The sequence below is a fragment of the Solenopsis invicta genome, chromosome 15, assembly GCF_016802725.1.
Source record: "Solenopsis invicta isolate M01_SB chromosome 15, UNIL_Sinv_3.0, whole genome shotgun sequence".
Lineage (NCBI taxonomy): Eukaryota > Metazoa > Arthropoda > Insecta > Hymenoptera > Formicidae > Solenopsis > Solenopsis invicta.
Genome location: NC_052678.1, coordinates 6,209,855 through 6,236,437, shown reverse-complemented (window position 1 = coordinate 6,236,437; position 26,583 = coordinate 6,209,855). Strand labels below are relative to the sequence as shown.

Below are 26,583 nucleotides of genomic sequence, written 5' to 3'. Positions count from 1 at the left end.
TGCACGATTATTAAAAAACATCTAGCTTAAGAAGCTTAAAATGCAGCTACCAGGAAGGAAATGAAACTTTTATATTATAATATGTAAATTATCTTTTACGTAACCATCTGCTATTTAACTTGCCGTACCGAATGTCTCTAGGTGACGTTATTTGTCGTTTTCACTTCAAAATGACGTATATTTAACTACATTTGACGTCAAAATGATTATTTAGCTTGCTACTAAATCAATCAATAAATCGTACGAATTCTTCCATTCACATATATTAATGTTTTATCCGGAAATTTTGTAATGCGTTGCAAAAATCTAGGCTTGGAAAGTTTTGCATGGTTAATCAGTAAAATGTCATCGTTTCATATGCTTATTTTATGAATACATAATTTTGCATATGTAACTTTACAATGCATATCTATATATTATACATTAATTTATTAAAATCCATAGCCAGACCAGCAAAGATAGCAAAAAATAATAATTGGAAATAGAACCGGAACATGAAAAAAAGCATTACTGATATAAAAAGTATTTTTCAAAAATCAATTTTGCAACTAATTGTTATCAATTTAAAATCATTAAAAATGGATTGTGGAGGAAAATTGATAGTGTCAATCGATTCTACGGGAAAAATGAAACATATATGAATTCCTTAAATTATTTATATTTTATGCAAAAAAATAAATAAACTATGTTAATAATTAAAACTCTATTTTGCCCTCATTGGTCATTGGAAACAGAAAGAACGTAAAGAAAACATTAGTGACAAAAAGCAATTTATATTTCTGCAACTAGTTTGTTTATAACAATTAGTTGTAAAATGGGTTTTTGCAACGTGCTTTTTATGCCAATAATGTTTTTTTTTTCGTATTTCGGTCCTATTTCCAATTATTTTTTTTAGCTATCTTTGCTGGTCTGGCCATGGGCAGGAACGGATTTTCAATTATCTATATAATTTATTTTTTTTGCATTAACGTGAATGATTTAGGAAAGAGTCATATGTGTTTCTTTAGTAATTTTTTTCCGTAAAATCGATTGGCGTAATCAGTTTTCCTCCACAGTCAATTTTTAGAAAATTGCATCATTTTTCTAAACCCTGAAGGACATCCTTTGTACTGTCGTCTTCGCGAAGCGGTGAAGAGTTTCCGAAGTGGAGGAACCAACCGGTCGTCGTCGCGCCTAAACACCGTTCGCTGTTCGTGACAGGTAAAGAGACGGCGTAATGCCACGGTGGGAGTCAGTTCTGTTATAGTAGGCCACGAGGCAGCAGGCAACTCTCGTGCTCCTGTAGGCCTTACTCGCGTACGCAGCGCACGTCGGCTTCGCTCTCTCCTCGTTTCGAGCGCGCGCGAGTATTATTGTAAAAAAAAAAAAAAAACTAAAACTACGTAGCGAGCCACGCTGTTTTGAGGGATTAATTGCAAATGAACATTATCGTGCTTCGTGTTGGTGTACCTGTTGAAAAAAAGAAGGAGGAACAGCTTGAGGAAGAATCGTGCGAAACCGATGTTGAATCGTCGTGACTTTCGTTGCGCGTTTCGGGATCGAGGTATTGGACGAACGTGAAACCTGGTTCCTTGCACATGCACGAGCGTTCGTGCGTTCGTCGCGGAACATGTTGAAACGTCAATAATAATAAGCGAAACAGCGAACTTGCGCAAGAAGCGAATTCGGTGCCCGATTTCTTTCACGGCGGAGAAAGCAGACGGCTGATCGAGTCGAGTCAAGTATAAACCGCGATGCAGCGCCGTTTCCTGTCTCTATCTCAACTCGCTCTGACCAGAAAATAAACGCCCATGATGAAGAAATCGCTCACGCTTTACGTTTTAATTTTCTTACATTAATTTGCACGACCTAGAACTATCACCTAAAAACTATCGCTTCGAACGAAATTTTTATCAATGGCGATTTCTTAATGTCCCTGTATCAGAAAAGGCGAATAAGCGATCGGCCTTACGGGAACAATAATTGTTCGGCATCAAAGGAAACAGCGACTCATCGATCTTTCTTTTAATACGTAGATTGAACTTATCTTGCCGGGCTTCATCGCCAAGTAAAACAGCAGGATGCAAACTTGACGTTTTCGTTGTCTCCCTGATGCGATTTACCGTGGAACGATGGGTTTCTAAACACCCACAATGATGGTGGACTTTTAAAAGAGGTTTCCGGGATTGTCCAGAGACGTGAGATGATTGGCAAACTTCTTCTGGCTCTTTGGATATTACGATGGACCAGTTTTATCGGTGAGCAATATTTTCATAATTTTAATTTGTGCAAATGAATAAGAACGTCGTAACATTAAAACTAGTGTCAACGTTATTAAAACCGTTAAAATTAAAGTTAAATAAAATTTACATAAACTGCAATAATATTTATGATTAAAAAACATAATAAATGACTTGTAATTTAAAGGTTTCTGGTTTAGAAGATAAAAAAAAATCAATTTTTTTCCCTTACATTTTTAAAATTTTTGTAGCATTAAGAATTTATGCTCAAAGCGATTTCATTACATTTAAACAGTATATCGATTTTAATAGTTGATATTAAGACCGACGTGCAGATCAAAAGCTTCTAGCGCGCTCGGCTCTCTTTTTCTCTCTCTCTCTCTCTCTCAAGTTGATTTCTACTTATTTCAAATTCTTTTTTAATAATATCCACATCTGCTATGTTAGTTTAGTTTAGAAGGTACATGAATGCACGAAAAAAGAACGATTTGAAGTGTCTAGCTGGATACAGATGTAAAAATAATTTTATCGAGCTATCGAAATAATTTTGGCGAATGTTCAAGCCTGATGAGCAATGCTGCAAAATATTGTGACATTCTAGCAATTCAGTTTAAGAGTCCAACGTAATTATCTTGATGGCATAACAACATTATTTTTAGAGCTGTATTCAACTAAATTTTTACGTATTTTAGCAAAATTGTTCTTTCCATGTGTGATATAATAGATTGTGTTTTTATATTGTAAGAAGAAAAATTTCAATGATTTTAAAACCAGCAGGTATAAACTAGAAATCTTTACGATAGGTTTAATGAATAAAGTTAATATCTTCTTTAAAGGATTTTTTTTTAAACGGTTAATTTACATAATATCTTTTAAATGACTGTTTTCAAGACATTTACATGACACGTCTTTTAAATATGCATGTTCGCGACCCAAATTTATTTCTCGAAAACTAGAAATGTCGACGTTAATAAGTGTGTCACAAAAATGTTATCGAACACTGACGCTCCGTTAAAAATTCCATTTTGATAAAGGCAGCTAAATTAAATCATTGAATCAACGTCATAAGAGTTATCTAATTGATACGTATTAGCTTCGATAAAATTAATTAATATTAAATACGCTATTTACTATTCTCTTTTCTCCTCTTTCCCTTAACTTTCTTGCTATTAATTACAAAGGATAATAGCTTATATAACATAATTGTTTAACTTGAGAGAAAGACGATTATCCGCGGTAAATACGTTGGGCTACTTCCATCGATCTTCGCCGTTATTTCACGTCATTGTTTTTCCGATTATGCATTCATGGCATCTCCCTTGTTGCAACAAATCAGTTAACGAGACATGATTGTTTAATCGTGTCGAATTGGTCATCACATTCAGGTCAGCGGCGGCGTGTTCTTTTATGTATTTTCCAGACGTCGGGCTGACCAACGTCGTCTGTTTTCACTTAAGCGCTTCGCTCAGAGGACCAAGGAAACGTAGCGCTTAAATGTATTTGCGTAAGAATTTACATTTCAATAGGTAGTTTCGAATTTATGCAAACGCCAGAAATGTATTTCGCAATACTTACTGATAATTTTTAATGTATGTTCAAATAAATAACGCGCAGTTAACATCGATTTGCGCTTGGGAATACTACCACGCAATTATATACTTAGTTTCCTCTGTAATTTCAAGAGCAATTTTGTCATGGCGGAAATAAACATAATTTTTGTACGCACTGACATGCTTAAACGTAAAATACAAGTTTATCTATTTTATATATAAAGACAAAAAAAAAGAAAGGCGATATTAAATATAAGAAAGTATAGAAAAAGTGAGCATGAAGTGTTACAAGTTATAACCAAAGTTGTTATGTTTGAAACATTTATATTTAAAGTAAATGTTTAAACTATCTTAAATAACCAATTTTAAACGTTTCCTTAAAAGAAAAATGTGTTTTTAACACGTTTGTTTTAAACACATTTAAAACAAATTTAAAAACGTGTTCTTTTTTTGAGGAAAAGATTCAACCTAGATTTTAGAAATATAATATTGGCATGAATATTTTTATTCGTATTTTTATACATTTGTTTTTGTAAATGTTATAAAGTAAAATAATTATTTATAAAATACAGATTTTATAACAATATTTAAATCGTAAAAAATGTATATATCTCGTTCTATTATTTTGCTGGACATAGCCATTAAATATATAATAATTAAAATATCTTTTCATATGTTTTTGAAAATTTTACGTAGAAATACAACTGAATTTAGAATTAATTATTACTTATTAAATTCATTACATTAAAACATAAAGTGCATTATGAGATTGACATAATTGTACGAAAAACTTTCACGGAAATTATATATTTATTTTATCTATATTATATTATGTGTTTAAAACATTTTTAAAACATTAAAGTTATATTTTAAACGCAATGTATGTTAAAAAAAAAAAACAATTTTTCCAATTCTGGTTACAATGCCTTCCTTCAGAGAGAAACATTAAAAAGATATTGAATACAAGAAAGATAAAAGTCCAAAAAGGTTCTGACTATTACAAAGTGCTTCTCTTAAAGAGAAGACTCTTTCTCGCGTTGCATTTGCCGTGTAAAATTATTCTCTTTAGGGTCAATGAAAAAATTAACGGGAGAGTGGTTTCAGGTGCATAATGACATAGGTGCAAATTTCACGGACGCGTTGCCGCAAGAAACGTTCGGAAAGGTTACACACCGACAGCAGTGAAAGCGACGCGCGCGTACTAATATTATATGCATGCACGTGAGAGACGTTTGAAATTAATGCAATGATGATCTCGGATGGTCTCGCGCAATGACGCGACATCCGCACGGACGCGCGACCAAATTTCCGTCTTCGCCGCAGCGGAATTCAATTGCGCCTTCCACTTTATTCCACTGATTTAAAATTTCACGGAAATCAATTTAGCGATAAATTGATTATCGATTAGCGCGAGAACGAATGCTATATCTTGCTCATAATTTGACGACGCTCGCGCTATTATGTACCAAAATTACGAAAAGTCATAAAGTTAATTACGATCGAACGTAACATGCAATTTTAGCGTAACAAAGAATGGTATTTGAAAGATTTGCTGATATTTCTTCGGAGTCCAGTAAAAAAATTCGGATTTCTATAGCTCGACGAGAAAGTTCGTCTAATCTTCACGTTTCTATCGTGCAGCGTGAACTGAAAATTCAAGCACCGTAATTCTTAGTTACGACTTTTAAATAAATTGTTCGCTTCTGATTCAGGAAACAATAGAAATTCAACGTGAGATATTTCGCGATCCACGTGAAAGCGTTCCTCTGGCATATGACCGTGTTCGTCAAACTGCGGCCGATTACTTTCATCGATTATACATGTATATCTCCCGGTGAAATAATTTTAATCAAAATAATCGTGTAGCCGTTTGCGTTCGCGAAGGTACAATAAGGACAACGCGAACGGAGCAGGAAGTACGCGTGTCCTTAACGGGTCCAAGCTCACAGCGCGAAAGAAAGCCAGAGCCTCGTTATATTCTCGTAATACGTGACATGCCAATTATACTAAGACCGAAAAATTACTGTGAGACATGAGTTTTAATTAACAACACTCTCTCCACTGTCAATTATTCTCTTGAAATCACATCTTTTTCTCATATTTATTCAAAGCGTATTCAAATGACATGAAATCATTGGGCTTTGCTAATTGACGTTAGATTTTATCTTCTTATTGTTAGAAGAAATAATCAACGAGCATCTTTTGCGTATTGATTCATTAATAAGGATTTCGTTGATTTACAAATATATTCCCAGTAAGCATAAAATCATTACTATTTAATATCACTATTACTATTAATAGTAATATATAATATATTAGTAGTATACAATAGTATAATACATTTATAATAATATTACTATTAATAGTAATATATAATTTATTACTATTAATAGTAATATTACTATATATTTATAATAATATTACTATTAATAGTAATATTACTATAAATAGTAATATTATTACTATTTAATATCACTATTGTATTACTGCGACAATATTTAATAACATGTAACGTTAAATATGTTGTAATTAATGTTGCATATAGCATCAATATAAATTTTAACCATGACATAGATAGCGCTAGAAATAACATTTTTAAAACATTTCAACAATATTTCGAATAAAGGTCATGTATTAAATAATCTTTTTAAAATGTTCGTACAATATTATTATAAAATTTTTTTGAGTACACATGAAATCGACATTTCTAAATTTTCCTCGCTTACTGGGTTGATCTTTAAAGATCAAATTCCTCTATGAATCATCAACACGCGGATCATCTCGCGAGTCATCGCGGATTTAACCCTTTTTTTCGGATTGCATTGCTTAGAATCACCTTTCTCCGTACAATTAATTTCTCTCTGTAACGCGAGAGAAGAACATAGAGACGGGCGGCGCGCACGAGAGATCGTATCTCCTGGAGTCGAAGAGCATGGTTTATTTTCAATTAGGTCGAGTCACTTCTACCCGATAGACGATCGCCAATCAGTACATCGGTTAAGATAATGTCTTAAACGAAAAGTATCTCTGCATGTTTAATCACCAACCGGTATATTAATATCATTTGATATAAGTACCGCTATATTAATGTTGCTACATTAACGTGGAATACTAAATGTTGCGATAACCGTGAATTTTTAGATCAGGGCTGATATTATAATCAATTATGAGATAATAGCAAAACAAATAGAAGCATGAATCGTAATTACGCATGTACCATCGTGTGCAATGTGAACAAAAAAAAAAAAAAAAAATAAGAACTCTCTGATGGGATTGAAAGAGAAAGTTCTCAAAAACATCTGGTTCTTTCCAACTGGGCCATAACGGGCATTGTGCCTTCAGTGAATAAGTAAATCGAAATAACTTTCGAGTAACGGAACAAAGAACTAGCTGTCCCACCTTTATTAGCGGATCAATTTTGCGAATTAAAACCGCATAAACGGCAAAATCTTTTGTAAAACGACTAAATATCATCCGTGTTCATGTTTATTCGCGATATCGTGATTAATGGCCGCATCGTGCGTTCCTCCTGCTCTCTTTTCAATGTTGACGATATTTTAACCAATCTCCATCAAATTTGGGTCATCGTCCCACTTTGAATCCACCCACGAGGTCTCGTGGAGACCGGTCGTAGTTGGAAGAAGAGTCAAAGCGACCAGTGAACGACGTCGCGTCGATTTCGCAACGGCGGTGCGGCGGTTTGGTCGGTTCCATCGGGGCCTCCTAAAGATGCAGGTTTTATCTTTGAGAGCCATCATCGATGGTCATTAACCCTTTGATGCCCTCGCGGTTTAAGAGTGAAAGGATCGAAGAGTGGCCCATACACAACAAAGACTGTTGCGCAAACTTGTTGGCGCGACGTATGTAATGCACTTCAAAGTGGCACGACGTGCATGCGCTAGAAAAATTTTGTGCAACGATGGCTTGCGCAAGGTGTTACGTAAGAGTAAAGATACACTTGGGGGAAAATTAATTTTGTTTTATCATTTCACAAATGGCTGATGAAATAAAGAAATAAAGAAAATGCAATTTCGGAACTTTGCGCTGGGCAGTGAAATATTACGGGGAAAAATGAGATCTTACTTGATTTCTTTTTCTCATGATGCTCTCATACGTTATATATTAATTACATTAAAATTTAAAGGAAAGTCTCCAATACTGGTTCACTCCTTCTAAAGCAGCACCCCCGTTTTCTTTGGAAACTGAACATTACTGTATTAATACTGATAAAAACATGACGTGTGCTTGAATAATTAAAAAAAATAAAAACCCTCAGTTCATACATTCACGGCTTTTTGCTGTATAAAATTTAATAAAAATAAATTCTTGAAAAACAGATAAAATTTACACAATTTTCTTGAGTTTTGCAAATTGAATAGTTGAAATAGTAGTAAATATATTATTGGTAATAACAGATCTTTTTACATATTTCTAACTTCCTCTCTTGTTCATATTTTTTTCCTATCATATTTTTCTTATAATGCAGTTTGAAACATGAAATCGCTGTACAGTAGCGGACCATCTCTTCGTGAAAGCAGAAAATAACGAATCAACTACAAAGTTGACAGATGTTTCATAAATTTTTTCATACTTTCTTTAATGTCTTAACTTAGGAAGAAACAGCGTGAAGAACGAAAAGTGGGAGATTTAATTCTAGTCTTTTAATTTTGTAAACTTTGTAGTTTATTAATAGATAAAAATGCATTTTATTACTTTATCAATTTATATAAAAATGTATTTTATTATTCTTCATCAGTTTATTAATTTATTTTATAATTAACTTCTTCCCTACCGGGCCCAATACCTGTCTGAGTTTCGCTATTATCGCCTAAGGTGTCAATTTTGAGGTGTCCAATTTCTCAAACGCTCTTTTTGGATTAGAAAAATTAATTATTACAAAATATGAAATAGTATTATAAAAACTGTTATACCATCCGATAGAAGATACTTTCGAGATTTTTTAAGTTTTATTTTTAGTCTTTGTTTCAGAAATTTTATTTAAAAACAAAATGGGCTACCAGTATTGGGGATTTTCCTTTAATAAATTATTGCCCAAGTTCCAAGAGCGTTTTATAAAAAGCGTCTTTAGATATATGTATAGCTATTGCTGAAGTGAGAAAAAAAAAGTGCGGGATACGAATACACAGAGACGGCATAACAGTCAGCTGCGGAACGAGAAGAGTGCTGATTTTCCCATTATACGTGACAACCAACGATCGCGAAGCGGTCCACGAGGAAGCGGATTACGTCTAAACAAACCTGAGAACCTGGGAACGTCTGATTATCGAATCACCTGCGTAATAGCAATTTTACCGTCGCGCGAAATCGGCCAGCTTCCTACCACCGCGCGCCGTGCTCCCATTATACCAGTCATGTCGTTGTTTCATAGTTATGCCCGGAGGAGAGACCGGATTCCGGGTTACGAGGAAGCGAGGTGACGTTTTCGGTCCGTTGCCTCGGACCGCGACGACACTGAAACTGCATCGCGGAAGAGCGGTCGGGGGCAGGGAGAGAAAAGAGCAGGCAATTATTTCCAGTCGCGGCGCGACTGGATGTCACGCTGTGACGGAACGGTTCGTCGGTGACGGACGGTAGCCGGTCGTGAAACGGTATCCGGTAATTTCTTTGTTCCCCTCTCGAGATGACATTGGATGGCACGTTACGATTTTACATGGAGCGAGATTATCTCAGGTGGCAAGCAGGAGATACGCGATTGACCCGGAAACGTGACTTCTTGACGAAATATTCCGGTTTTTTTTTTCTTTTTTTGTTTCGAGTGTCGCAAGCTCGGTATCATCTTGAAATGGAGAAACCTCTTGCAGAATACCGTAAAATTAACTGAAACCCACTTGGCGTGTGTGGACGAACGGATGAAAATTATCGTCTATACTTTCTATTTGAGCACAGCTCGATCACCATGGACATATACAGCAGCATATATTTATTTTAATTCTTCGCTGCAAATATAAAATGCTCGATTTATCGATACTTTCCTTGCTCACCGGCCATTCGGCTCTAGACAGGTCTGGGGTGTAAAATTTTTATCTCTCCCAACATGGATACATTGCACATTTTATATCGTCTCTAATCAAGTCTACATAATAGCGCGCTATAAATTATTGTACTGCATCGCGTTTACTGCCAACAAATATTTGAATTTACAATTTCAAATTAATGAAGTACCAAAGAGAGAGAGAGAGGGATACGCCGCGCTATGTACATTTGCGATAAGTTTTCTAAATAACCCGCGGTAATTGCTCGGGCGCATGCGTGTGCGTTCGTGCGTGCGTAGGAAGAAGCCGAGAAATTCTAGAGCCGATGTTGGATACTTTCTCTGGTAAACGACGTTCGTTTCCTTTTTCTTTTCTCGTCATGAATCCTCTCCACGAGCTAGCAAGCTCTCTAAGGAGCTTCCTGAATAATTATGACTCATAATTATCGGACATTGAAAACGCAGTTTTCTATTTGCGCACACTAAAATGTGTTTCGCCTCTCGTTAGTCTCATTTATTTATTTCCTCGAAGGAAAGATACGCGTGGACATCCGCTGTCTGTTAATCGCTACTCTTCTAGCGAGCACACTCATCAATTCAGCGCTGCGCCTCGTTCAAGCGCGCTTTGGACGTTTTGCGATTGGCAATTAAATAGGATCTCCCGAAGCGAGAAGTCGGGGCGAAGCGAGATGTGTAACCGAAGATATTACCGAGTCACGGCGCGCGTTGAAAGTTAAAAAGACAGAATTATTAACTGGCGAGTGAGATAGCAAAATTTTATCCGAGTGTCATGTCACGTTGAAAGTTATAAGGAGACAAAATTGCTAAATAACAAATTGCGTAACGGGCATTTCAGCAAAAATTAGTGAGACTAGCAATTTGTGGCTTGAACGGTTTCGACAGGTTTCTTCTGAGAAGCGTTCGATTTAATTTATCTGCCGGAAGGAAACGTCTCGCTTTCCGTGCTCGGTGATTAGACGTCTGAGCGTATATTTTCACGAGAGGAAAAAATAATATTACGGTAGGCGAAGAATATATTTAGAGTAACGCTCGTGCGTTAGTCACAACTATTCTCAGACCGACTAAAAGTACTCGATCCGCTTAAAAGGAATGGAGGAATACATTTTTTTCATCTACCTCTGATACGTTCGCGTCGCCGCTTTTTTAAATATTAATATAAAAAAAAATGATCGTGCAACTTTATCGTCCACGTGCGAAAATACAATAGGGGATAGTATACCGTAATTTTTAATTACGCAACGTTTGTTCTATTCTGAAATTCTATTTTTCGGTTTCAAGACGGGTATCGTGTGAGGTTTCTCGGCTGAGCAAAATTATCGTGCAGATTTGTTAAAAATTATTTCGAGAGTTCCGCTATTGTCGGAATCGTCGAGATGCATCGGTAGCTCGGACATTTATCGGAGCGCGCAGAAAGCGATCGTGCGCAAAGTTTCACGAGCGCGCGCAAACGAGACTCTCGGCGCTATTATTTAACTGCTAAACATCCACTTCCGCAACGGCCCAGTTTCCTGCAATTTTCTCCGAGCCTTTGCGCACACAATTGCGATCGGCTATCGACGATTACGCAGTGGCATCGGCCACAACGGAGACCTTGAAAAGAGATTTATCATATCCTTCGGTGAAACGCGAAAGGCGCAGCTGCGAAGAATCGACGACTTTCATCGACGACTATCGCGGCGCGCCCACGCGTTTTTTTCCACGAGATTCTTCTTTAAATACCAAACTATTCGTCTGTCTGCCGTCTGCGGCGGCTATATACGGAGTTCGTTTAATTTCACATTTAGATCAAACTCCATCATTCTTCTTTTCTTGAATTTAATTCCTCACTTTAGCTAATGATGCGATTTGTAATGATTCTATTTTCAAGAAAAAAATTAATAATGTAATTATTAACGACGACTTGAAATTTATGTAGCCACCGCAGTAATATTTGTGTCTTTAACAAAAACTTTTTAAATTTCAAACACGTGTATATTTGGGACTTTATGTTAAATCTGTTTGCAAGTGATCTCTGGTTGAATTTTCCTTAACTTTTTATTGACGTAACCTGTGAAATTTATTTTTTCGATTATAAAACATGTACACAAATTTTTTTTATTCTTTATTTCAGTTAATGCGGTTTGAATTCAATTTAAAAAAATTAAAAAGTGAAGAATTAAAATTTACGCAACCACCGCAATAATATTTCTATCTTTAAGAGGAATGTTTGAATTTCAAACGCGCGTATACTTGGAACTTAATATTAAGGGTTAAGGTATTTTAATGTTGTTAGCAAGTTTCCTTCAGCTTGGATTTGCTTTAATCTCTCGACGTAACTTACGGAGTTTATTTTCTCCATTGTAAAAATTTAAAGGAATTTAATTTTTTTACTTTAGTTAATAATGCGACTTGGAATAATTCTATTTTAAAAAAACGTTTATAAATAATGTAATTAAAACGAGGAAGTAAACTTTACGTGGCCACCGCAATAATATTTCTATTTTTAAGAAAACCATTTGGATTTCATACGAAAGCTTGGAATTTAAAGTTGAGAGTTAAAGATGTAGTTTTAATGTTGTTTGCAAATTAGCTTCAGCTGAATTTGCTTTATATTTTACAACATACAATAACTCTGCGTTTTAAACCCGATAAAAATGCGGCGCACAGTTCGCATAAGTCGGAGATTGTAAAAATTATTATTCAGCACCAAGATCCGCTGTGATGCAGATTGTCTCATAATTGTATTAAATATTTAATAATGCAATTAAAGTGAGGAATTAAAATTTACGTAGCCATGGCAATAATATTTCTACTTTTAAGAAAACTATTTGGATTTTAAACGCATGAATGCTTGGAACTTAAAATTAAGAGTTAAGGATGCAATTTTAATATTGTTTGCAAATTAGTTTTAGCTGGATTTGCTTTAATCTCTTGTTAGCACAACTTACGGAGTTTATTTTTTCCATTGTAAAAACGTGAAGAAATTTAAATTCTTACTTCAACTAACTACGGTTTGTAATTCTTTGATTCTAAAAAAACTTTGATAATGTTATTAAAATGAGAAATTGAAGTTTAAGTGGTCATCGCAATAATATTTCTATCTTTAACAAGACTGTTTAGATATCAAACGCACGTATACTATACGCGCGTATACTTGAGACTTAATGCGGTTAAGGATGTAATTTTAATGTATACAGTCGCTTGCAAGTTAGCTTTAGCTAGATTTATTTTAATTTTTTGTCGGCATAATCTATGTGGCTGTTTTTTTTTCCACTGTAAAAATGTAAATGTGTCAAGATCAATGGGGGGATTTTTTTTATCGATTTAACTCTCATTACTGTATGAGATGCAAGTTTAGTAAATAAAGTCAAAAAGCTAATGTCAAGATACACCTGAAGAACTCAAACCTAACTCGGAAGCAGGTGATGTACATGGTCCGCTATCTTCTAGCGTGCGAGCATTAAAAAACGGTCTACTAATGGGCAAACACGTAATCGCAGGACATTTGCATGCACATGTGCGGCCGGCTTTGTGCCCGTAAAGCGCATCAAAACACTGATAACGGTACTTCAATGCAACCGCGTATAACGTACGATCCATAATGCTTTGAAACGTTCTCTCCTATCACATGTTACTCTCCCATGCTTTGCTCACCTGAGCAATTTTTTTTTTTTTTTTTTTTTTAGAAATATAGGAAGTGTAACTTCTTTCAATAAATTTTGTGACGCTCCTGAAATCTTTCCTGTTAGACTCGCGAATAATTAACAGTTGGAATATATTACTAAAGAGAAATCGAATGCAAATCACCGGAGCAACAAGGTCTCCTCTGGTGCGTAAGGTGCATTTTAAAAAACATACCGTCGTTTGTAGAGCGTGTTTGTTGAAATTGCTCAATAAATCTGAGAATGAATGGGGAAAGGTGGCACCGGATAATCGAACTAATCTATTTTGACAAGTATCCTCTTTCGCGAGATGGAAAGAGAGAGAGAGAGAGAGAGAGAGAGAGAGAGAGAGAGAGAGAGAGAGAGAGAGAGAGAGAGAGAGAGAGAGAGAGAGAGCTTTCCATGCGACGGGATTCCGACGATCGCCTGGTGCAGGCGGTATCGGTGCAGCGCGAAGGTGTTGGGCTCGATCACCTCCGAGTTCACTCACCCCGAGTCACTGGAAACTGTGTCATCAGCCGATTTTAAGATCTCCGCCAGTCTCGATCCTTCTCCTCTCGGGTTCTCACCGTGGGACAGTCCGCGCGCCGGATACGGGATGACTATCATTGTCCTCGACGCGCTGATCGCGGAAACGTTCGCGAGTAATCGGTACCTTCGATGACGGTCTGGCTCGAAAATTGTACCACTGATTTCTGAGAACGAGATCAACGAGACGCGTGATTGCGATCGTGGCCTGGATCGGAACACGGAGGTGCGAGCCCGCCGCGATAATTATTCGTGAGCCGTTCCGAGTCCGCGTCATTCTCATTACGTTACATTAGGCCGATGACAATTTCTCACTCAAATATTCTTGATTTTGCGACACGCTTATTATCTACGCATGTAGGGTGTCCCACTTCTGTCGCCCGCGTTATCTCTCTAACGACGTATTCTTTCGAGTTAATTCCGATCCTTTCCCGACGGAAGTCGCCGAGGCACCTGCAAGTCTTTCGCGTAATTAACGATGGAGGATAAAAACTGGGCTGAATGTTAGGAAAGACAAATGAGTGAAGCGCATTCGCAACACGGATCGCAGCGAATTGCTCAGTCGAAAATTTTATTTCACTGCTTGGTACATCGGCGTTTGGGTAGACCGCAGGCGAATCGGATCGTTACAAGTTTTCAGGCAATTATCATTAGTTTTTTTTTTATTTCATACGATCTGTTTCTTCGTGCTAATTACTTCTGCATCGGAAACAATAGACAATTCTGCATTGCGTGTGATTCGGTGTCAGTCGGTGATACAAGCGCAGAGATCGTGATTGCGCGAAGAAATTTTGTTTCTCATAAAATCATGATCCCAATTCTGTGAATTTCTAATGAAAGGACTTAACAAGATCTTTCAATGAATTTATTCATTTATTTTGATTTCTTTTAAACTAAGGATGCGCTTCGCGCTCAACAGTTGGACAATTTCCTTTTCTTGATTTTTTCGTTGTGCAAAGAGACACCATGTTAACGTATTATTTTATTACATGAAACCAAAGCCAAGGATGCAAAGATTAAGAATTTACGGTAAAACTTAATAACAATATTATTCTTTCAGCTACGGAGAAAAATCGATTCAATTTGCCTCGGTCTGCCCCCCCCCCCCCGCGGAAAATCGGTGAATGGTTAACGTTTAGACATCGTCCTTCTCGGATTGTGCCATCGCGAAATCAACGGTTTGAAAATGCGACCGGCATTTCGAGAGGCGACTCGTGCGACACGTTTCGCTTTCCAAGGACGATTGACGGTATGACGAAACGATCAATGGATCGCGTGCCCGTGCTCCTAATGATACAAGCGCGTGGATACGCCGCTTCTGATACACGCGATGAAGGATGACGACGAGGGCCCGCCGGCTACGGCGATCGCGATGCGCAAGCGTAACATTGTATCTTTTCGTCACGCCCGTAAAAGCCACGTCTGTAAAAGCCACGAAACATGAACACTCTCCCGGTCCCGTTGTACAGAGCCGACAACCAGGCCCCGCCGTGGCGTACCGTTAACCCTGCTCCTCCTCATCTGCGATGATCGTAATCGTTTCATCGTTCGCCTAATCCGCTTCTCCTAATTAGGAATGTCTGAGCGATCGGCACGTCACGAGCTGTCGATTCGTATAAAGAAGTGGCCCGTTCTCCAGATGCTCTACCGCGAATTGCACTTAATTCCGTTACAGTACATATAAGATTCCCTTGAGTTAAGATTTCGCTGCACTTTCGTAACGTGATAACTGTAATTCGGAAAAAAAAGAGATTCTTGGAAAAGACATCCTTTCCGAATGGAATCTCCTCTTATAATTAGTTTAGTCTCGGGTCAGTCCCATTAAAAGGAAAGGCGGTGTGGATCTGGGGCATCTTGCGCACACGATACCTTTCTATGGAGACGCATCTCTGATAAAAGATTTCACACGCTACGCTTGAGTGTCGAAACATCAACCGTGGCAGAGTGCAACAATGCCATTGTTCAACAATAAGAAATAGGTAATTCAAGTTTTGTTAGATTAACTCGACGAGTAAAATAAGTTAATTAATGTTATCTGGGAATCTTTGGAGAATAGATGATTATGAGATTATAATACTCATAACTTTATTTTATGAACATTGTGAAGAATCAACATTGATATTATGTGATTTGTTCACGCTGTACCTCTACGGATCCTAGCGGTTGAATAAACTGACGGAGAATAATTTACTACAAATGACGAAAGAGAAAATAAAGAAGACGCGGTTCTTGGGGAATAGCTCGTGCCAGGAGGTAATTACCGTGAAGTATCATGCGTGATATTTAGCCGTATGTATTTATCGGAAAAACTTAATAATAGCTTTTATTAATCGTCGATTTTTTCCCCAAATAAATTTCAACGGCATTTGAAAGGTTCCACTTTTTGGATTCTCTTTGGTCCTAAAGGTATAATCAAATCCGGTTTTTACTTCTTAATAAATAAAATGTTTACAATTATTTGGGACATTGCATCGATTGCGAAAGTAAACTAGATAAACGTAGTAATATAACTGGAAAGACCAGAATAAAAAAAAAACAAACGAAACACATTTCTACAAATTTGCAGGTCGGTGTTTGTAGTCGTAAATAATTTTTAATGTTTGGTTAAAAGCGTAATTAATTATAAATTCATTCATACAGTTATTCATTTTTTTTTCACTCAACGATTGAAAATTATTTATGTGAATGCCGGCCCGAATAACGTTAAAATCATACATTTTGCCAGAGAAGACTTAAGAACTTTTTGCTTCTATCGTATCTTTCTAACGACTTCGGATTCTTCGTCAAGTTATTTTTTCTTTGCGAAGAAATGTAATAGTATTTTACCAGAAAACGGTAACAAATCTTGGGTATACATCGTAGAAATACCGTTGCAGACGTCTCTAGCTCTTCTCTCCGCCTTCGGTGATTTCCCTTTTCCACCGCTCTCCCTCGCTCTACCGTTCATTTTGTGGAGCAACTTTAGCGAGCAAAAAGTTTAAGAGGCGGCACGCTCACCTAAGTGACGGCTGGTACTCCTCCGACCGGGTTCTCCCGCGGTCATTTTCGATTTTCCTTTTGTCGGTTTCACCCGTCGCGATCCGATAGACCAGTCCGACGTGATTCTTATTCTTCGCAGAACGAGTATCAGCGGATCAATGTCGCTTTATTTCCACGAGACATGAGAATGTATGTAAATTAACCTGCCAACTCATTCTCATGACTTCATTAAGCGGCCCGCATCAGACGCCTGGTTTCCATTCACTCTGATATAGACGCTGGAGACGGCCAAGACGACAATCTTGGGCCACTTCTTTTGCCTTCCATTCCGTGAGGTAGCATCGGTCAGAACTGGGTCGTAAGGTCAGGATATGTTCACCGACCCAATCGCCGACTGCTCGGCCCGCAAACAGACGGGCATTAACCCTGTCCAAGCTGGGCAAAGAACAACGGTAGAGAGAACGTTCAAGCCTGCGGTTCATCCGGGATACATCTTCCTGAATACCACTGTGACCGAGCCTCGAATTGGAATTAATGCCGTAAAAATTAATGCCGCCTCTCGAACAATTATAACTAAAGAGCAGTATGCGGCTTAGTTTGCCACTGAAACCCGTTACCTTCGATCGCGAATGGAAAACTATGCGCGCCTCGACATCTTCGTCGAAGAAAAATCGTTTTTCAAGTTGGCCACCGAGGTCTGTCGTTAAAAAAATAATGTGCGAGAAGTGGGACGCCTCCTCGTACGTACGTGACGTGACATAAAATTCACGCATAGTCATTGCAAATACATCGTTGGCGACCGTGCGTAAAGAGGGTTAAAGTGTCACCATTTCCCAGTTCATTCGCGGTATTCTATTGTAAACGGTAGTCTACTTCTTGTCCGTCTTATATTGCGGAATATATTGGGGAAAAACCATAAATTGCTTATGACGTTATTAAAAAGACATTTCACTCGAATGAGATGAGCGTTGTAGTTTTGCGGTTCGGGAATCCGACAAATACAGGAACGATTTGGGACGACGCAAATGGCACAATAATTTCCGTCGCTGACCGTCGCTAAACATAAAATTACAGTAAGATTGCGAAGGTATCCGTGCGTAATGTCATAGACGCGTTGGGAATCCTCCGAGTCATCCTAAATGATTATGGTATTCTTCATCGAGAAAAGAAGGACGGGAATTGCTAAGTTTAGTGAGCTATTCTTTCACATTCTCTTCGCGCAGAAAGTACATATATGATATGACGCTATCTGAACCATCTCGAACAACACAATGGGATTCGCTCATAAATAAACATTGGGATGTTCGAAATTTTCCAACGTTGGTGCGATATGCAAAGAGTATGACCTACAAATTTTTAAGCGTATACCATTATCTAAAATCTGAATGACTAACAATAAGATCTTTCGATGAATATCGCTACATCAAAGTTTCCTAACGAACTTTAGCGGTATTACGAAAAAAATAGCATTTTATAAAACGTGGAAAGAATTGTAAATTATATTGCAACGTGCGTTTTATCATTCGCCAATACATTTTACTTTTTCCAGAATATTCCAGAGCTCTCGATATTCTAGAACTAGTGTAGAAGCGATTGAACCGCTTAGTTTTATGAAATACGATCTCTTCTTGATCGTGTCACGTCTAATTAAAATGGCATTGACTTATCGTTTCGTAATAGCGAATGGCAGATGTATCCTTGGCGAATTGTATAACACTATTGAATATGCATCTAATGTATTTTAGAGCCCCAGCTCTCTCACGATGTTATAATTGCAGACGTTCGCTGGCGGGTAATTAAGCATTTTCTGCTTTACATTTTCAGTTATCAAGTTATACTTGTAAAAGGGAAAACATGGAAATCAACCGCGATTCAAATTAAATACGTTCACAGTGATTGTAATGGCACGTTTATTGATATGCATGACTGCGGTTGCGCGTTTTGCCCGTCGCAATCCTTTATCGATCGTTTTTATATAAATTATATGATAATTATAAATATAAAGTTCTTCGTACCTGTTACGGGCTTTTAACACCGCCATAACGCTCAAAGTGGGTTTACAATGATTTTAAATAAAATGTAATTAGATTTGCCTTGAGCAATCGTTATCTAATGCCCGTGAGACGCATCACTTATTTCATTACGTTAAAAACATCTTCGTAATTTTATTTATCGCAATTATATTGCTTTTATCAGTTATTTTGTAATGTTTTTTTCTGAAGAATAGAAAATTAATAAACTTCTTTGCTTGGAGACAAAATTTAATAGCTACTACTTACCACTCGATGCATTTTTTAAGAAAAAAAATAATTTTCGAAATCTATGAAATTAAAAAAGCGTAATTCATCAATATCTTTATCTGATCATTTGATCAACGGCGATTTACCTCATGACAGAGCACCTGCTACAGATTGTAATTGAATTCCCGGTAAAACGGGTAGTAATAATAAGCAATATTAAACAAAAAGCCTAAAAACGGGAATACCTATGATTTTATCAAGTGTAAAATATTGCCATAGCGTTCCAGGAAATTGTTATTCAGGCGTTATGGCAATAATGATAGCGGCCGCGAGCCGTGGAGCGAGAAAGCCGTTACAAGTATTCACATAAACGTATTGAAATGCTCTTTAACCATTGGATAAACTTTACTTGAATTTGAGAATTAGAGACTCCGAACGTACATTTTCACAAAGTACAGCTAATAACGCTTCATTTCCTGAGACCCATTAGCTTTTAATAGCGAATGGTTTCTATAATTATTTAAGTTTTCGCACAATGTTAATTAGTTCTGTCTGTTAGCCAAACATAAAATGACGCAAAGCAAAATGCATTTGCACGTGAATCCCTTTTCATAATGGAATAATAATATTTCAGCAGAACCTGTTGTGGGACAGGTGCTCTCGTCCTTCGAAAGTGCGGACGAAAGGAACGACGCAGAAATTTTTCGCGCGGTCGTCGAATCAATGAAGCAGTGGTCGCTTCACAGAAAGGCTAATCATAGAGTAAAAAGAGAAGTGTCCAAGGTTTGCTATGAGGATATCGGGTGCTTTGAGGATACCGGACCTTTCAGTTATCTGGAGATGCTACCGTCACCGCCAAAGGACGTCGGAACGAGGTAAAAAGGATGAGAGAAGATATTATTGAATAGAAGATTATATTGACAGAAATCCGCGAGAAGCGCAATGTTCGTGCAAATCCTTTTACGGAAAACATCTGATATTATTTGACATCACCACGATGTCAAATAACGTCAACGTTTGCGTGAGACCATGTTTGCGTAACATATGTAAAATATATTTATCTTGTTGGGAATTGAATATAATCAGGAGGTATTCATTCTCTCGTCGATAGATTCCTCGTATATGGAAGTAGAAAAGCAAGATCGATCCCCATGGAGGTGCCCGCCGACGACATAAGCGACAATGCCCACCGTGCCATAGACCCCAATCTCCCAACGAAAGTGATCGTACATGGATTTGGGAGTGACTGCAACCATTTATGGGTTTACGATATGCGATCGGCGTTAATGAGCATTCACGATTGCAATATAGGTACTTATATAACGAAATTTATATAACTATGTTTAAACGGCTCGTGTCAACATCGAATCGATTTTACATCTAGAATATATTTTTTAATCCTACTAGAATTTGCAGATAGTCGAAAGGTAAACACCTCTTTATTCCACAAATTCGTGTAGTGGAAGATCTCCGTTAGATTAATTTCGTATTAAATATGGCGATTATTTGTTAATAAATTAAAACTGTTCATTGTTAAACTTATTTTTTTTTAATGACTTTCAAGGATACTAATTGTAAAGCTTGCCTATAATTTATATGCATGCTTTGCACAACAAGGTGCAACTGTAATTTAATGAATTCAGCGGTATGCACTTTTCTAAATATATAACTGTGCGATATAATCGTCTCAGATATAATCGTTTTTCTTATTGAATGTTACCTGCATAACTACATATCATTTTAGTCTGTGTGGATTGGGGACCCGGTAGCGCAGTACCGAATTACGTAAGGGCAGCGGCCAATACACGATTAGTTGGTCGTCAATTGGCAAAATTAATCCGCAGCTTAAACGTACCGTTGGAAAGAGTGCACATGATAGGATTCAGCCTGGGGGCCCACGTGGCCGGATTCGCCGGTGCTGAGCTCGGAAATGTATCCAGAATTACTGGTAAGTCAAACACTCCACAATCTTCGTAAGTTTTTTAAAATCTTATAAAATGATCCTTACGTAAATGGAGAGATATATATAAGTAATTGCGTTTTTTAAAAATTAAAACTGCAATATATACAAATCAGTTTCTTTATGTGATTTTCCTGTTGTACGAAAATCTTGAAACGAGATTAAATCTCTTTTTAAATATCTTAAAAATATAATAGCGACTATAATGGCAAACTTCGCGTAAGATTCACGGAAAAACTCTTATGAATTTTTACATATCATTGACAAAATATTTTTGAGTTCGTATTAAGTTCAGTTGAAAGAAAACACTGAGAGAAATATGTTAAAAATATATTAAAGAAAAGGAAAATGCATTCACAGTCGTATACAAACACATGGTTTACTAATATTAAGGAAAAGTTTTTTCTTAAAAAAATTTTTGCTAAAAAAGATTTTCTTTAATTTTACTAAACCGTGTATGTGCATGCCTTGCATGATTGTAAACGCTTTTTTTGATATATTTTTTTCTCAGTTTATACTTCACATTTAATCCTCTGTTTTAAATGATTGCTCTTGACTGACTATTTTTAACAAAGAGAAATGAAGCTATTCAAACGGTACATTTCTTAATTGCGCATTGATGATGCATTTATCAATCTGTCTTACGTGCATTTGCGACAGCTGTTGTCTTTGTTACGACAGCTTGGAATTCAGCTTTATTGTGCTCATCTCCATTTGCATTGGAGCATCGACTTCGAGGCAATCTTCGTGTAAATTTCTCATACGCAGGACACGTCGACGATCGCAATCTGATCGAGCACGAGCTGTAATCGATTATTAGAGAGTAACTGTAACAAGGTCCCGCTGGCGGTAACCATTTCGAGGCATTTAAATGCTTGTTACATTCTATGCCTCTTACCTCGACACGCGCCAATGCCTTTCAATCGAATACCAACGCGGTGAACTATCAATCGTGCGTTCTTTTTTTTTTTATCATGTGAATCCATGTAATCGGGCCTGTATTCTTCGAAATTTCGACCGGATGGGACGACAACTTTTTTTTTCAAATCTCTAATTATCAAACAATATCCTTCCTCTGACACGGTTCGGATTTTGTCGACACTATTTTATGCAGAATTGAGAAACATCCCTTTCGTAATTCGTTCTTAATTCGTCGTCACGGTCATTTTATCAGCTTCAAGGCGAATTATGTGTTTTTCATTTGTCCTGTATCTCTTTACGCGATTTCCCCATAAAATTTTTGCTTGGGTTTCAGTAAAGAGAAACCAGTTTTTCTCAAACTCGAGAAGTTATGTTCTTTTGTTCACCGCTTCACACTTTTTTTCAAGGCTGTGTTTATTTTGCCTATAAGGTTGGCAAGCAATTTTCGCAATTTCGATCCCGTACATTCACCATTTGCGTAGGTGTATATAATGAGTGAATAGCCAGTTACGCACGATGCATAAAGTAAAAGCGCATACTGTAACCCGCGCACCTGCAGAAGTAACCGGTTGATATTTTTATAGCATACGCATTACTTATTAAATTACTTGATAATTTTGCGTTATCCATGATGTTGGCTGACTATATCGGAATATTAAAATGAAATTTCTCCTAAAATCCGATTGCAATCTCGACGAAAATGATTACAGAAGCCATTACAACTTCGTACAACTTTTCAAATCAATAATACCTCTCGATTTTTTCCTATAGTCATTATCTTAAGCGTTATATGAGAAAACTGGTTGCTGAAGATTACGAAATACGTTTTCCACGTGCAAATAGGATTAGATCCTGCAGGGCCACTTTTCGAGTCGCAGGATCCCAGGGTTCGCCTGGACGCGACGGATGCAAATTTCGTCGACGTTATTCACAGCAACGGCGAGCAGCTGCTCTTGGGTGGCCTCGGCTCCTGGCAGCCCATGGGCGACGTGGATTATTATCCGAACGGGGGAAAAATGCAGAGCGGCTGCTCGAATATCTTCGTCGGTGCCGTCTCCGACATTATCTGGTGTAAGCTCACCTCTTCGCGATCAAGACAGATTAAGATATAAGATGACCGAATCTCTTTCATGATAATGCGATCGTTACAGCGAGCGCGGTCGAGGGCAGATCGTTGTGCAACCATCGGCGGGCGTACAAGTTCTTCACCGACTCCGTAAGCCCGAAATGTCGATTTCCTGCGTTTCCCTGCGACAACGGGTACGAGGGTCTGCTGAAGGGTGACTGTTTTCCCTGCGGCTCGAACAGCATGAATCGACCCTGCGGCGACATGGGCTATTACAGCAACGAGTCGCCTGCCAGGGGCCAGCTTTACCTGGTGACGAGAGACGAGGAGCCCTTCTGCGCTCATCAGTACCAGATCAAGGTGTATAACAGTCGGAGCGAAAGATCCGCCAGGAGCTACGGCAAGCTTCAGGTGAGCGCTCGGGACGAGTTTTTAATGACGAATAGCGATAGCAATTCAAGTTCTCTCCTACAAATTTGTACATTCATATAATTTACATATTTATAATTAGAAATTAGAAATTACTTTAAGTTTGCTGTGTGCAAATAGCTCTCAGGAATCTTCCAAATGATGTTTTTTTTATGTTGGTTATTTCAATTTTTAATTAAATAAAAAATCGGAAATAAATTTTGAAAGTTCTAAAATCTTTTTCTTAGTTGAAAACTATGTTTCGATGTCTTATAGATTTTCATTTTTTTTCAGGTCACACTTGTGGGAAAAGGTTCTTATAACGACACGTTCGCAATGACTCGTAAGGACGAAGAACTTTTGGTAGGAGCCATTCTTCAAAAAATCGTCGTGCCACACCCTGCAGTTACTAATCTCGAAGCAATCGAAGTAAGTGTGGTGTATTATAGTTTCACTTTGAGAATTAAATTCTGCCATAGACGATTGTCTAATTGGCTAATTATAACGTGAATCGTTTGTTTAGTAAAGCCCTTTTAGAAAAAAATACTGTAAATAAAATCTTATTTTTTAACATTATATTGATCGATTGTTAATTTTACACTCGAGGAGCCAGACACCTTTATCAAAATAATCTATAAGCTCTCATTCTTATTTAATTAGATTATAATAATATTCGTCATTAAAAATACCGAGAACTGCATGTTATTACGTACATATGGTAATATAGTTACGCAATGCTTAATACAGTTATGCGATGCTTAATATAGTTACGCAATGCGTAAATATATTACAATGCGTACAATTAAATTACGTAACTATTTCAATAATGTTATGTTAACAGATCAAATATACAGCGTATAGCGGTTGGATATCGTCCGGTTTGGTGTCCTGGACTATCGACAAGGTGGCCATAATCGACAGTTTCGGCAAGATCCTGTCGGTTTGTAAAAAGGGCTTGATACTAGAATCCGGCCGATCGGTCTACCTACCCCTTTATCCCGGCGAATGCAACATACCCTTGGACACCGACAACTCTACCGTGCCTGCCGCGGTGCCGACGCTCGAGCGCGTGGCGATGGAGGACAGGCAGGGCGGCATAGGGCCATTCACGAAGGAGCAAAACTACGAGACGAAGGATCCCGAATACTCCGTAGAGATTCTGTCGACGGACAGACCATCGCAGAGGCGAGGCCTCGGTCCGTTCACGAAGGAGCAGAATCGGCGCGTCGCCGAGGTCGAGACGGCCCTCGAGGACGCGGAGAAGCGGCGCAACGTCGCGAACCCGTGGATCATCCTGGATATATCCGGCGACGGCGACTCGAATTCGCTAGAGAACGCCGAATCGGAGCAAGGACGGAGCTTCTCCGGCACCGCGAACCTGATCTATCGCGCCTCGACGATACCGGAACGTGTCGCCGAGGTCACCGTGACCACCGTCGCCACTACCACGGAGCTACTGTTACCAGATATCAAAGAACCGGTGCTGCGTCCGAGTAAGAAGGATGCCGGCCGATCGCTCAAGTTGCCCGAGATCACAGAACCGATCCTACGTCCGCGCGCTACTAGGCACAACACGCGGAATGAGGTGGTGCCGCCGCAGCAGCAGCAGCATCACGACAAGCAACGCGATGAGATACAGGAGACCTCGTCGACCTCTACAAGAGCGTTCACCGTGCAATTTCTACCCGAGCGACTAGCCGGCATTCTGGCGCAGGCGGAACGATACGCTCGACAGACCCTGCTGCCCCTGATCTCGCAATACACGCCGAGCTTCGTGACCGGTATACGGCATGAAGAGCCCAAGTATTTCCCTCTCTTGAGCGACATAGTGCGGCCGAAAAGCGCTGATAACACCGAGACTAACAGAACAACCAGTCGACAACGGAACAGCGATCAAATCTCGCGGGTGGTTATCGGCCAGAGCAAGACTAACAGATCGTTCAGCATCGAAGACAAGCGTTATGAGAAGTCTACATTGAGCGTACAAACGGAGAACGACAAGAACATGCCGAAAACCGAAGTGTCGCCAATAATAGTCGAGGCTGTGTATCCGGAGAAAATGGCAAGCGCTAATTTCACCGGTGAAAAGATGAAAACGGTGAGCGAGAATAGCGATTGGCAGCCGATCGATGAACCGACAACTCTCTTGAAGAACTCTCCGTCGCGAAGGGATTCGAATGTCTCGCGTTCACTGGACTGGTCGGTCGACAACAACCGTGACTGGACCTCGCGGATGGTGAACGGAAATACGGAAACTGAGGTCAAGCCTAATGACGACTGGGTACCGATTACGGTCAAGAACGACGTTTTTTCGACGACTGCACGAACTGCGACGTCGAGTGAAGAAACGCCAGCGACGATGATGATAAAGATCGATACTGTCGACAATTCATGGAAATCCGAAGGCAGTGTTTTCGACAAGACCAAAGAGGAAACCACGACCGTTGCAAACACATACGAAAGAAAATTCATACCTCTGGTTAGCTTGGATGCGACGACCAGTTCGTCCTTGTCAACCGATGCTAACGACATTTTGGGTTCCACGACGATTGCCTCGCATATTCAGAAGATTCCGCGATACAAACCGACAATAAAAAGTGCCAGGACATTCATAAACCCCACGATGATGTTCCCATACGCTTATGAGCGAAAAAATGATCCCAGAACGAGATACATACCGCTGATTCCAGAAGAAGACATGGGCAAAGCTTATCCGATATCCGAGAGGGATCGTTAACGTTACGTACGATAAAGGATTAAAAAAAAAGACTCAAAAGTTCTTTTTTTACATTGAAATGTTCGCGAGACGCAAACTTATATCTTTTAGAGTGTACTGTTTGACATTATAATATCATAATCGAAAAATGAACTACATATTTTTTCGGCAAAATTCAGAATTTACTTTTATAAAGATATACCTTTACTTAATATACCTAGAAATGACAATGTCAATGACTAAGAAATCCATGGAATTATAGCCATTACATTAAGCAATAGAAGATCAGCAATGACTTTATTTTAATTAGATAAAAATATTTCTATGTTTAAAAGATAGAAA

At 38.3% G+C, this 26,583-nt stretch overlaps 1 protein-coding gene across 5 annotated transcripts; it reads left to right on the top strand.

Annotated features, from left to right (window-relative positions):
• The first annotated feature begins 540 nt into the window (after positions 1-540).
• LOC105207204 lies at positions 541-26,583 on the top strand. 5 transcript variants are annotated; one of them, XM_011176648.3, is made up of 9 exons: positions 541-1,200; positions 2,016-2,237; positions 19,805-20,045; positions 20,282-20,481; positions 20,915-21,118; positions 22,895-23,122; positions 23,203-23,528; positions 23,820-23,954; positions 24,367-26,583. In XM_011176648.3, exons 2-9 carry the CDS (start codon positions 2,183-2,185, stop codon positions 26,260-26,262), a joined length of 3,285 nt encoding a protein of 1,094 aa, XP_011174950.1. In that variant the 5' UTR covers positions 541-1,200; positions 2,016-2,182; the 3' UTR covers positions 26,263-26,583. The 5 variants fall into 5 exon arrangements, with proteins under 5 accessions (XP_011174950.1, XP_011174955.1, XP_011174938.1 ...); XM_011176653.3 differs by lacking the exon at positions 541-1,200 and adding an exon at positions 1,216-1,543 and having other exon boundaries at positions 19,808-20,045; XM_011176636.3 differs by lacking the exon at positions 541-1,200 and adding an exon at positions 1,216-1,543.

Coding starts and splice junctions, on each gene's coding strand:
- LOC105207204 (XM_011176648.3), top strand. CDS start 2,183: ATGATTGGCAAACTTCTTCTGGCTCTTTGGATATTACGATGGACCAGT. Junction 2,238..19,804: donor ACGATGGACCAGTTTTATCG/GTGAGCAATATT, acceptor ATAATATTTCAG/CAGAACCTGTTGTGGGACAG. Junction 20,046..20,281: donor CCAAAGGACGTCGGAACGAG/GTAAAAAGGATG, acceptor TCTCGTCGATAG/ATTCCTCGTATATGGAAGTA.